The sequence below is a fragment of the Muntiacus reevesi genome, chromosome 2 (assembly GCF_963930625.1).
Source record: "Muntiacus reevesi chromosome 2, mMunRee1.1, whole genome shotgun sequence".
Lineage (NCBI taxonomy): Eukaryota > Metazoa > Chordata > Mammalia > Artiodactyla > Cervidae > Muntiacus > Muntiacus reevesi.
Genome location: NC_089250.1, coordinates 251,234,626 through 251,248,659, shown reverse-complemented (window position 1 = coordinate 251,248,659; position 14,034 = coordinate 251,234,626). Strand labels below are relative to the sequence as shown.

The 14,034-nt window shown below is 40.6% G+C and overlaps 1 protein-coding gene across 1 annotated transcript in view; it reads right to left on the bottom strand.

Moving 5' to 3' along the window:
- PMFBP1 (polyamine modulated factor 1 binding protein 1) overlaps window positions 1-11,651 on the bottom strand; it is a 65,385-nt gene extending 53,734 nt beyond the window's left edge. Inside the window, exons 1-4 of the mRNA XM_065919344.1 lie at window positions 11,529-11,651; window positions 11,203-11,365; window positions 10,739-10,845; window positions 2,926-2,997 (exon numbers count right to left, since the gene is read on the bottom strand). Of these exons, the coding sequence (XP_065775416.1) occupies window positions 2,926-2,997; window positions 10,739-10,845; window positions 11,203-11,365; window positions 11,529-11,651 (465 nt within the window). The remainder of the gene's footprint in view (window positions 1-2,925; window positions 2,998-10,738; window positions 10,846-11,202; window positions 11,366-11,528) is intronic.
- Between the last annotated feature and the right edge of the window lie 2,383 nt (window positions 11,652-14,034).

The following is a 14,034-nucleotide window of genomic DNA, read 5'->3' as shown; positions in this document are numbered from 1 at the left end:
TCCAGTAAACTTAATTTCTTGCTAATATCAGGTCACTGTACACTATTTCTAATCCTATGTACTTTATGAACGCTAAATTCCAGGTAGACGCCTTTTGAGTATCAGTATGCAGTAAAAATTGATTTAATCTGACATTTTATCAATCAGAGCTCTGTAACCAGTACTGGGGCACGAGATGAACTGAGAGTCTAATGCTGACCCTCAGGCGTCATCTGATCCTGCTCTAGATATGAAGTCACGAACAATCTGAAATCACAAGCCTCCACTGCTAGGTGGGTTTCACATTCATAAACCATGTACTTAGATACAGGCAAACCTCAAAGATATTGTGGGCATGGTTCCAGACCACAGAGATAAAGCAAATATCACAGTAAATCAAGTCACACAAATTTTTTCAGTGCATATAGAAGTTATGTTTACAATATTCTGTAGTCTATTAAGTTTGCAAAAACATTGTATTTTAAAAAGTATATACCTAATTTAAAAATAATGTATTGCTAAAAAATGCTAACCATCATCTGAACCTTTAGCGAATTGTGATCTTTTTGCAAAAGTAACAAAGGTCACTCAGCACAGATCACCATAACAAATATAACAATGAGCAGTTTGAAATATTGCCCCAAATGCCAAAATGGGACACAGGGACACAAAGTTAGCAAATGCTATTGAAAAAAAATGGCGTTGATAGACTTGCTTGACATAGGGTTGCCACAAATCTTCAATTTGTAAAAAATATAATATCTACAGAGTGCAATCAAATGAAGTTCAATAAAATGAAGTCTGCCTGTACCCAGTTTTGCTTATAAGGGGTTGGAACCTGGCCACTTTGTTTGAAGGCCTGTGATATCAGCAGCAGTTACCAACCACAGGCAAAGTGGTGAGTGCTGATGCTACAGTTGCTACTATACTCAAGATAGTTATTAGAAAATAGGTTACTTACTGAAGCAAATTTTCTGTATTGATTAAGTGAGTCTTTTTTCAAAGAGCATGCCTTCTTGAACACATATTTCAAAAGATGGGAAGAAATTTTGCTCTAGGCTTCAAAAGTATTGACAGGACTTGCCTGGTGGTTCAGTGGTTAAGAATCTGCCTGCCAATGCAGGGGACACAAGTTTGACCCCTGGTCCGGGAAGATTCCATATGCCCTGGGGTAACTTAAGCCCGTGCACCTCAACTACTGAGCCCATGTGTCACAACTACCGAGCCCACATGCAGCAACTACTGAAGCCTGAGTGCCTAGCGCTCATTCTCTGAAATAAGAGAAGCCACCACAATGAAAAACTTGTGCACTACAACTAGAGAGTAGCCCCCCACTCCACTTGCTGCAACTAGAGAAAAGCCTGTGCAGCAGCAAAGACTAGGCACAACCAAAAAAAAAAAAAAAAGAAATAAATAAAAGGTTTTTTTAAAAAGTATTGACAGATAGTCTTATGCTTCTTCTCCGGGGGAGACTGAAGCTTGTGATTCAGTAGCACGCTCAGGCCCCAGGAGCATTACAAAGATTCAAGATGGCAGCATTTCCCAGGATTTGGAACTTGAACAATAAAGCTTGGGTGGCAGTTTCCAGAGGAAATCTGGAGTCCACCAACAATATCATAAAGTTATTATCTGGGAAATTAGTTTTGTGATAAAGAAAGGTCTTCAATAAACGATGGAAAACCACCTTTAGCCCTCACTACCTTTCAAAACATATCAGTTTATAGTCCGAGTTATGTTTTTAAAAGCATGAAATCTTAAAAGTTAACATTTTTACAGGAATTTTTATAGTTTACTTCTACAGTAAAAGAGTTCAAAGTTATCTACAGTAATTCCAAACATTGCTATTGATATTACTAACTTGATTCCTGAGTTTACTTTTTCATCTATAAAAACATTACAGTTTTTATTTACTTATGATGGGAATTAATGGGCACTTACCCAAGGTTTAGCCTGTGAGTAAAAATTTTGGAGCCAATTATGTTCATATAGTGAAGACTGAGTATATTTTATTGTGTCTTAAATTCTAACTGGCACCCTGTATAAGTATATGGCTTAGGATATATATGACCTGTCAGAGATCCACCACCTATGGAATATAGGCCAGTTCTCATTGGCACATAATTTCTTCCAACATATCCTTGGAGAAGTTATTTCCCTAGAGGGTAAGCTCTACAAGAATAGGGATCTTTGCCTATTTTGTTCACTGCTTCATCCCCAGGCCCTAGAGCAATGCCTGGCACAATGAAGTGCCCCAAAGATATCAGGTAAATGAAGAAATGCCCTTCTGGAGAAGCTACATCAGACCCTTTTTCTTCCTGCAGAACTTTGAGTGAATCCTGAAGGGCTGCCACTAGTAATCTAGCAGGAAAGGAGTTGAAACACCTCTTTTGGAAACTGCTTACCTCTCGGTAGGAGGTCTGTTAGAAAGCATATATCATGTGGGACAGCCCTACACTAACAAAAACATCCCCCCTTAAGTCCTTTCTGGAACAAGTCAGGGAAAACATAAACACAGTTTGACTGAAATATTAAACTCAGCAGAACACTCTGTTTCCATATCAGTCCAGATAAAGAGAAAATGTTGGCAATAATATTTAATAAGTGCTTAAGTCCCAAGCACAGGTTTTTTACATGTGGTATCTTACTTAATCCTCACAGTGAGTCTTGGAAATAAGTGCTCATTATTCATATTTTCTAGGTAAGGCAAAGGAAGCTCAGAGAGGTTAAGTAAAATGCCAAATATCACACTGCTTTTAGATATGGACCCACACCCACCTAGCTCAAGTCTGGGCTCTTATATGTTATGTATGCTCTGTTGCCCACCTCTGTCTGAGATTTGAGGATGCTTATTATAGGAATTTTGAATCATGAAATTTGAAAAGATGTCCCTTGAAACAAAGGTTCAAGCAACTCTATTCCTTTATACAAAGGAGTAAGAAGACTTACCTCATCTTTCATTTCCTTGGCACCTCTCAATTCTCCTTTAAGATTTAGCATTTTCTGAGCTTTGTTATAAACCTGAAAAAGTCCAAGAATTTAAGATGGAAAAAGCATAAATTAGTCTGGCCCTTTAAAGATTTTCCCACCTGGATATGTGCTCTCAGCAGGGAGTCTGGAAAAATTTCTGAACTGTTGGCAGTACTTACTTGCCTACCCATCTGTTTGTGTTTTCAAAAGTGTGTTAAAGCCTTTGCTAGGAAAACAGGACCGTGGTTTTACATCTTTTCCAAAAAATCACCAGTTGGTAGGTAGGCTAGTTTCTGAACTCATCCTTCTTGGAAAGTAAAAGGTCTGAAATGATTTTACTTCCTAGGTTTCTAAATAGTCTATGGCTCAAATATAGTTAACATTAGGTACTAATTATGAACCAGATGGGATGTGCACATCAACTTCATTCTCATAATAACCCTGGGAAGTAGATACTATTTCTGTCTCTACGGAGGAGGAAATTGAAGCCCAGAGAGGCTAAGTGACTTACCCAAGGTCAGACAGGCTCTCTTACTACTCCATGGGGATCTTCCTTTCCATTAATTTCTACTTATTAATTTGGAAATACCTGATGATGTGATTTTTTTTTTGCAGCGTCAAGTTACTGTTATATTGGCGGTTGTAAAGTTAGGAAACTTGGAAAGTGCTGAGAACTATCCAAATAAAAAGCCTCAAGGAAAACCACAGATATTTGCACATATGTGTGTGTAAGCATAGGATGATGCATGTGAGGTCATAATGCACTGCACTTCTTAAAATAATCTAATTCATTATGTTTTAAACTCTAGGACTAGAGGAAGTTTCCATTAGGCACCTACCTGCAGAATAGTTCCAAGAATGAGAAGCTATCAAAATACTCACTCTTTGTAATGAACCACATCCCCCACCCCTAATAAAAGCCAAGAGGAAGAAAGAATGCTGGTGAGAATTTGGAATGTTTTATGGGGTTGTATTCTGATGTGCTGCATTGTTTATCCTCTTACGGCTCCATGCAGAGAGATGTATCGTGGGAATGGTGATGTCAATCTGGTTTAGCCAGTAGGGAGGGGCTAGGTGATGCTGCGGTAACAAATAATCCACAAATCTCAGTGATTTAAAACCATGAAGGTTTATTTTTCACTTGTGCTACATGTCCTTTATGAGTCAGCTGGGGCTCTGCTCTTTATTGTCCTCAGCTAGTAGAACCTCTATCATCTAGTATGCTGCCTGTTGCCATGGCAGCAGAAAGGGAATTAGGTGAATCACACACAGGTTCTTAAAGTGGAAGTGACACACTTCACTTCTGCTCACATTTCATTGGCCAAAACAAGTCCTATGGCTATGCCCACTTTCTTCCTTTACCCCCAAGAGGAAATATTGCTGAATGTTACAAATCACTTCAATGCAAGATATCTTAGTTGATTGGGCTGCTGTAACAAAATATCACAGACTGCATATCTTACAAAGAACAGAAAAACTTTTTTCTCACAGTTCTGGAGGTTGAGAAGTTCATGATCAAGGTGCTAGGAGATTAGGTGAGGACCCACTTCAGAGATGGCTGTTTCTTTCTTTTGCTGTAAATTCACATGGCAGAAGGGACAAGGGGGACTCCTGGGGTCTCTTTTATAAGGGCACTAATCCCATTCATGACAGCTCCATTTTCATGATGTAATCACCTCCCAAAGGCTCCCACCTCCTAATACTATCACCTTGATGGTTAGGATTTCAACACATGAGTTTTGAAGGGATACAAACATTTACTCTACAGTGTTAGACAGCCAAGAAGATTAAAAATAGCATGGCCTAAAAGAACACTGAACAGGTCTGTATGCCAGGAAGCTGCTAAACCTGCTTCAGCACCTAAGTCAAGGAACAGCCTATGGAAAAGCACTCATCTCTCCAAGCCTTCATTCTCTCTCTGTAAACTGAGGAGTTGTACTGAATGATGGCTTTCTTTCCTAGCTCTAAAGTTTACTGTTTTGGTTCTGCCTCGATGGACATTCTTCTTTAATAGGAATTGTGAACTCAGTCCAAGCATCACACAAAGGTTGTAGTGGAGTAAACATATCCTTGAGAATAATATTCCTCTAGAGACTGACGACTGAGCAACTAACGACAGAAGCTAACTTACTGGATGGTCAGGAGATGATTCTTAAATAAAATGAAATCTTGTCCCAGAGACGGAAAAATGATTGTCTAATTCATGATCGTTTCATCTACTATGGAGTTACACAGCTACCATTGCAAGGGCCAAGAGCATTTGGAAGGAAAAGTGGCAGGCGCAGGCTCTCATATTTGCATGGAAATATATTTACTTAGTAAAATAAATTAGAGGAAAAATAGAGAGCTGAACTGTGTTCCATGAAGGAAACATGGGAATCCTGTGAGTCGTTAACAATAGAAGTGGGCAATTTGGAAGTGTTTATGATGAAAAAAAAAGGGAAGGGTTATACGATAAGTTTTGGAAGCATTTGACAGTAATGTGTGCCAGATGGGTAAGGAAGAGTGCTTTGGGGGAGCCTCAGCTGCTTCATAAAATGATCACAGGAACCTTCACAATGCCTTCTGAGGAGTATGTGTCCAGTGTGGCTGGACAAATATTTTGTAGAGGAGGGAATTCATCACAGAGGGAGGGGCTCCCCACCTGACCCATGGAAACTGATCTCTGGGCACAGGACTTGAATGTCCCCTCTCTTCAAACTCTGATTCTACACCTTCTGTGCTATTGTCTCCTGCATCACTGCTGAGACCTTCACATCCTTGTGCCTCATCTCCTCCACTGGCATTTCCAATTCTGTTGTGTCTCCCCAGGGAGCTACTCTTTTTGTATTCGAAAGTTCTGCCTTCTGCTTTTCTAGCAGGCTTTTTCTTGGTGACAGTTGTGACCACAGAAAACAGAAAACAAAAACTTGCTCAGGGGATCTAGTGATGTTTTGTGCCTCTGAAGTTGGCCTCAGCCCCCACACAGAGCACTTTACAGATTCTCAAGAAACACTTAATACTACATCTAGTCATCACATCAGTGACTAGGTTAGCAGAATGAATTCAAGTGTGAAAAGAAAAAGTTAACTATTTTTGTATTACTCAATCTCTTTGTTAAATTCCATTTATACCAAATGGCAGAAAATGGAATCTTAGTTATTTCTGAGGAATATCCATCATTTTTCAGTTAGAAAATGAAGCAGTTCATGATTCCTTCCATGTACTTAGGTCTCCCTAGAGTGTGCCTCAGTTCTGGTGTCCTGGGTTGCCCTGGTCCCTGGTCAAGGCTGTCTCTCGCAGCTGGAGTGTGCCGAGATGTCTGTGTGCTGGTCATCAGGCTGCAGAGACTGCATCTTCTTCTTACTGTAGCTCTTCTGGGCCTTTTTAATCCTCTGAGGAAGCTGCTAATGCAGAAAGACACACACACACACATATGAGATTGGTCTCAGGCTCTCTTCCCTTGGACCTATTCTACCATCATTATACCACCATCATTTCCACCATTCTCTAGAAAGGTCAGTTGAGAGGAAAGGGATAGGATTTTAAGATCTTGTTCACTCACTTCCCTGTCCCCCATTCCTGGTATGTGTCAACATTTCTGCCCCTGGACTGCTAAATCTATCTGGGGTTCTATTGTTTTCCCCATTTTTGACAACTATAGTGATCTTACCAGGGTCAAATTCTCTACTTTTGTTCATATTCTCCTCTCTTTCCTTTTTATTAACTCAGAGAGTCTTTGTTTACTTGTGGGGAGAGGAAGGAAAAAGGTATAAGTGAACAAGTTCAATGAAACACAGGTTGAGTGGGGGCAGGATGGGAAACACACGTTAGTATTTCTTACACCATCTATCAGTATCTTCGTGAGGTTACACACATGCCATCAACACAGATTACTGGTGCTGACTCCCCATGAAACCAGTCACAGCTTGGGCATATGGATGAACTACTGGCCTTAAAGCAACACTGTCTGTTACTTTTCCTTTATGACCTAGATGGAAGAATATCAAGAATCTATTTTTCTCATCTAAAACATGTTTCTGGGTTTTCACAGAAAGAGATACTATTTAGTTTAAAGTTAAAGCTATCCTTGGGGGTTAATCAAAACTTAACAGGTTTACCTACACTTAGCCTGAGTCTTTCCACCTTCTACCAATAAAAACTAGTGGTAAAGAACCCATCTACCAATGCAGGAGACATAAGAGACATGGGTTTGATCCCTGGGTCGGGGAAATCCCTTGGAGAAGGGAATGGCTACACACTTCAGTATTCTTGCCAGAAGAATCCCATGGATAGAGGAACCTGGTGGGCTATGGTCCATAGGATCATAAAGAGTCAGACATGACTGAAGTGACTTAGCATGCACACACACACCAATATAAAAGGGTGATGACTCCTAGGGGTCTTAATTATTGAAATGATGAAAGGATGTTCAATGTTTCTTCCAGTTTACAAATATGTGAACACCATGAATTGACAGGATACTCCTTGTACAATATATTGCTTCTGCCAAGAGCTCATGGACATAGCCATACTGTGTGGAGGGCTGGCATGAACGATCACTTCTTTGGATTCAAATCCAATTCAAAAACAAAATAATCCCTGGTCATATAGTGCATATCTGAGAAACAGAGGTGGGAGATGGGGATGGTTTTGCTTGGGTTGGGGGTTCTGCGCCATGACTTAGTGATAGGAACCTGACACCAAGGTTACTGATTAGTCCAACCCAATGACTGAAGCTATTCTGGAGAGGAAGAAGGGCCAGTTGGGTCTTCCTAAAGGAGACTCTGGAATGGCTAAAGAAACAAGGATCTTGAAGGAACAAGAGAAGGGGTCCCGGGATTTATCAGACTCGTTGCTATAGGTGAAAATCTCTCCCTACAGCTAGTTCTCACAGAGGCTGTCAGTTGTCTGTTCTAATATCCATACTATAAATCTTTCATAGTAACATAATCTTTATCAGAGTGACTATATACTCATCCAAAAGACTACCTATCCCAGCCTCTATGGTAGCCAAGCATGGCTACATGTCTAAGTTTTGGCCAATAAGATGTAAGATGAAATAGTGTGGGGACTTCCTGGAAATCCTAAAGAGTAGTGTACAGCTCTTTGTTCCTTCTTCCTTTCTGGTTGTCTGGGATGATGATTTAGGGGCTGGTGCTCCAGCAACCATCTGGAATATGATGTGGTGCTCATAGACGTAGAAGCTAGGTCTCTGATGGTATGGAACCACCATGCCAGCCCTGGAGACAGAGAAAGAGTGATTTAAAATTTATTTATGTATTTATTTATTGCCACACCTCGCAGCATGTGGGATCCTAGTGTCTAAACTAGAGATTATGAGATGGAGAGGAAGGCGGGAGGGGGGATCAGGATGGGGAACACATGTAAATCCATGGATGATTAATGTCAATGTATGGCAAAAACCACTACAATATTGTAAAGTAATTAGCCTCCAACAAATAAAAATAAATGGAGAAAATAAATAAATAAAAAAAATACCCCCCCAAAAAAATAAATAAACCAGAGATTGAAACTGCTCCCACTGCAGTGGAATCGTGGAGCCCTAACCACTGGAGAAATTTCTATCATAAGTGGCTTCTATCTTAAGTCATGGTTGTTTTGGATTTTTTCTATTTTAAGCAGTTAAATCTAATGCAAATGGATAAAGTACCCTTAATTACAGTCCTCTTCAAGAGACCTCTTTACAACTCACTCTCCATTTACAGCACCTCTACTAGCTGCTTCTACATTTTGGAACCTCTGTTTCATTGTGGACCAACTCTGACCCAATGAACATTTTTCTCAAATGTTCCTTTCTCTTCCTTGACTTGGTTTTCTCTTGATACAGTCTCTTTGTTTCACTCTTTCTCTTTTTCTACTTGATGTATGGAGTACAAACATCTAGGGTGGGGAAGAGAGCAACATACTCAGTCCTCCTACTGCCACCATCATTATTCCCATGCCATTTAGTAAAATATCCTCTTTTGAAGCACACACTCCATCTAATCTTGGTTACCATTAGGATAAACTGACATACTGAAAACCCTCCTACCTGATTTCTCAGTATCTTTCTTTTTTGAATATGAGGAATCTTCTTTCTGTCTGTCCAAAAAACACACAATTTCAAGACCAAACTCAGTAGCCATTTTTGTCATCTTCTTTCCAGCCACATGCACTAATCAACACTTGTGTGGCAGCTACTATATGTAAGGCACTGTACCAAACATAAAGAACAATAATTCTCATAGCAGCCTTGCCAGGTAGGTAACCCCTCAGACTCCTGTGGCACTTAATTTGTTCACTTAAACAAATATTTATTTATTTGCCTGCATTAGGTCTTAGTTGCAGTGCACAGGTTCTAGAGAGCTCAGGCTTGGTGCTTGCCCCCTGGCATGTGGGATCTTAGTTCCCCCATCAGGGATTGAATCTGTGTCCCTTGCACTGGAAAGCAGATTATCAACCACTGGACCACCGGGGAAGTCCCTAACTATTCACTTTTTAAAGGCAAAAAAACCTGCCTTTATTAGGCTATTTGTGATTTGCTTTGTCTCTCCACAAAGGTAGCAGTGGTCAACTCTGGTGAAAAAACAGGAACAGACAGACTTTTCTGAAATAAAGCTAGGTTTTCAGAAAAGTTGCAAACATAGTACAGAGAGTTGCTGTATACCCTTTCCTCAGCTTCCCCAGTTGTTAGCCTCTTATACACCATCAGTATATCTTATTACCAATGATATTGACCTTGGTCATTTGCTTATGTTGGTGTCTCCTGAGTTACTATTTTCCCCATTATAACTAATGAAAAATCTCATAGAATCTGCTTCTTGAGTCGCCCTTTGCTGCTTTCTTCCTGATACTATACAATAAGATTCTTATCTCGAGAAAGGATTTTCCACAATTCCTTTACCTTCTCTCCTCATGTTAACCCCCTCCACCTTCTTGCAGGTTTCAAACAGTTCAGTGGAAAAGCCCAGGCCTCTTGGAGATGCTATGATCCATGAGCATTTGCCTGGGTGCCTGCTCTCCAGCAGGAGAGGGGTTAAATTCTTTGGTATAACTTCAGCACTGAACTGCCAAGTCTCTTAGGTTCAGCTCAGCAATCAAACTGCATAACCTAATAGAGCCCCTGGTGCTTCGGGAAACACAAGACACTGATTTATATTTTAATATCAGTAATTTCCACAAGAGCAACATTTCTGAGTGTCATTTTACAATTTCTGTCAAATGCCAGCTCAGTTTTTCTTAATTCTGTTTATTGTGTCTGAATTTGCAACCTCATCGGCAATGCAGATTCTTGGCTCCCAGGGGAGGAGAAAATTTTCGTCTTTCTCTGGAATGGGAGGGATGGAGATAGAGGCAGAAATGGGCCTGTAAAATAATTGGAAATGTAAATAAAGTACTGTTGATAATAAGAACAGTGATAAAGTGCTTCTAGATGAAAAAGGGCAGGAGGCAGTACTGGACAAACTTTGCAGAAAAGTGACAGATGAAAGAGGTGTTTGGTTGGGATCCAAACTGACTCTCCTCCCAGAATGGAGAATGGTTCTGTACACTGCAAAATGGAGAGAAGCGAATAGGTGTGGGAAGAGCTTGGCTCGTTTGCTGTAAGATGGTTGCTCTGGCCACATTAGCACTACAGCAAGTTGTTAAGGGTTTCGGGATCCTTAACGATCACAGGTGCATGGCTGCATAAATGCCAGATGTTGCCACTAGAAAGAAGGAGCCTGGTTTTCTCCTGTACTCTTTGAACATCTAATAAAAGAACAAAGCTGGTGCTGTTGGCACCAAACCACCTCTATTGTGTGCTCCAGGCCTGGGGTGCGTCCTGAGGCCGCTGGCTGTAGATACGTGCCCGAGGGAGCCCAGTGTCATCCACCAGTTCCTTGCGGGTCTGCAGCTGCGGTTTCACATTGTCCTTTCCTGGACAGGGACAACCTTCTGGAAGAGCTCAACCCAATGCTCTTATTTGAAGCCTGAGATTTAGCTTCAGCTAGAGAGCGTTTCTTCTCTGCTTGTAACATACCGCCACCCAAGAGTCAGAAGTGAGGACTCTGTAACCCGGTGAAGCTTCTGGTGTGGCTATTCAGGGCCTTTCCCAAATGGCAGTGTCATAAGTGCCCATAATCCTTCTTTTTTCCCAAAGCCAGAGGCCTGTTAGGTCACTGCGAGTCCAAAGCTAGCTGCTCTGCCTCCAGTTGCCGTGAAGACCTCATGCTTTTCGCCAGCATCCTTTAGCTTCATACACTCTAAATCCAACATCATGTCTCATTGCCAAACCTCTGGCAGAAGCCGTGTTGAGTTTCTCAGTGGAGCTATCGACCACATTGACTGAAGCCGCAGCAACGTGTTTCTCCCCGTCCAAAAGGGTAAAAATAACAGGAACAAGTTGTCGGAAATGAAATTTCAATTCATCCACGCCCTTTCTACACTTCTGCTGCGACTCCCAAGCAGGGATCAATAGTGTTTAGACAGCCAAGGAGATTTTTTCCCCTCTTAAAGCACCAGATCAATAGTAAAAAAAAAAAAAAGAAAGAAAAAAAAATCCTTCAGCCCTCTGTATGTGTTGTAGTAAACGTGAACAAATCAGAGGCCTTTGGCTAAACGGATTGACGGAAGGCAGCAGCAGTCCGGCGCTTTGTAACTAAGAGCACATCAACCGTGCTGGCGGCAATGAGGGAGGAAGGCCGCCAGGCCCCGGGTGAACCCTGGCGCTCCCTCAGCTCCATCACAAGGAGGCTTCAAAGGGAATTTCTGTCCCCAAAATGAAGGGAAAAATTAAAAGATTACTGTGCATTACAGCATGTGGGTGTGACTTTTACAAAAATTAGGAACAGTCAGGACCCTTTATGGAAATGAATTTTATTTGAAGATAGCTTGGGTTGTGGGGTACACTGCACTTTTCCATTTTGTCGCTGCTTTTTTCTTTTCTTTTTAGATTAAAGTTTTTGGCTACCTATTGCTTTTCCTCACTGCTTCGCAAATTTCATTTTCCACAATGCTGTCCAGCTTTCAAACATCTTTTCCCCTAGAAAGATTCTGAACACTGATTTACTGGGTTGCCTGACTTTAGCCCAGTATGGGCATGCCTCTGACTCACCTGGGTTCCTCATTTGCCATCACTGATGTTCTCTTAAGTCTGTTCTCTCTCCTTCTCTTAATGCCATTATTCATATGAGGGAGAAATTGAGTTGAAGTTCAATTCTGATTTTCCTCAAATGATTTACCCAGGAGCAACCTTTCTCTCCCATTATAAAAATTTCTGTATTGCATCTTTTTTTTATGCCATAGGTAAATAATACACTGTGCAGATATTCACATGGATATGCTAGTCATTAGACTGACTTCCAAATTTGGTCTTTCTGTTTCAAGAGAGAGAGAGAACTGATGGACTGAAGCCTTAATTATGGTGTGAGAAGCTGAAGACTTCTGACAATCCAATTCCTTAACTTCATTTGGAAAAGCCAACCCAAGGGCTCAAAAGACTATCACATAGCTGGTGCCGGTTTGTGGGATGAAAAATTATTCAGGTTGCAAAAATGAACTGCTATGAACTTGTGAATTTTGGCTTTTATTATAAAAGACTTGTTATTCTTATCGATGATTATCATGCTAAGTTCTGTAATAAATTAAGATTTTATTTGAAATAAAGCACTGGTTAAATCTAATATAGAAGCATAGAAAAATGATAGCATGTCAACATATATTAGCTTTAGATAATATAATTTTTGTGGTAAGTTTAGTTATGCAAATGTTTATAGCCATAGATAAAAGAAATGATTCTTACCGATTATGCTATAAACAGAAGCTTTTCCTGGAGTCCCTTCCTGCCTCTTCTATGCCCATACTTTAAACCAGATCTGTTCTTACAGTCACTGGCATACCTGAAAGATCTCCTAGGGGAAAAGAGATATACTTCAGTCACTTTAAATAAACAAAAGGTTAGGTGATAGCAGAAAAAGTCCCTCTCAGTGGATGAAAAAAAGAGAAATAGAAAAATACAAATATTAATGTATTCAGTAATTAAAAAGTGCCAAGAACCCAGTATGCATCAGGTGAAGCAGAAATGAACAAAGACAAATACAACTACCAGGATAGTGGTTCCACAGAACAGTCCTCTTCTCTCTTGTAAGGGGCCTCACAGTGTGCAGCTGGGTTCTGTAGCTTTTCCTTCTCTATGATTCTTCTTATCAGCAAGTTAAAGGTTTAAACATTTGAATACATAATGCAGCCGACTGATTCCAAAACGTGGAAAGGCACTGGGCCAGATTTCTCTTTGTCCATTACTTTCTACCCTTTTCTCTTCTTGTTAGGGATGTTCAGGGCATGGAGGTGGGGAGAATACATGCTTGGAAGAAGAGCCAAGGCTTGAAGGTAACTGTTTTCAGTTACTATTTGTATGAAGATTGTTCCAGAACAAAATCCCCAGCGCAGATCCCATTTGCAGCTCCAGATCTATGTATGCAATTGCCTTGTAGAGATCTATTCTTGATTGCTCCACAGATTTCTGCAGTTCAGGATCTCCAAAATGAAACTCATAATCCCTTATTCCAAACCTGCTACTCCTCCTTTGTCATCTATTTTGGTTATATAATAAACATGTATAACATTTATTACCTGCAAGGCATTGTTCTGAGCATGTCAGTATTAACCCACGTAATCCAAATAACAACTCTATGATACAGGTACTCTGGTTATCTTCATCATAGATGAGAAAAATAACTGGCCCAAAATGAAACAGTGGTAAAGCCAGGATTCAAGCCCAGGTAGCCCACCTCTGAGTTTGTGCTCTTAATCTCTGTCACATGCTGCCTCATTGAAAGGCACCGCCACCCACTCTATTTGTTCAAGCTCAGAAATTCGAGCACCATCTGGATTCTTTTGTCTTCCTTTCTCTCTTGCTCACTTCCACTCCTAGTCCCTTTATCTCATTACTCACCAAGTTCTGCCTATTGTATCTTCTAAATAAATCTTCTATCGGTCCTCTTCTCTTCATCTCCAATGACACTACCCATTCCTCCAGCAACCAGTGATATGATCATGGCATTCACTTGCTTAAAACCTTTCAATAATTCTGCATTGCTCTCATGATAGAGGACAGACTCTTAAAAT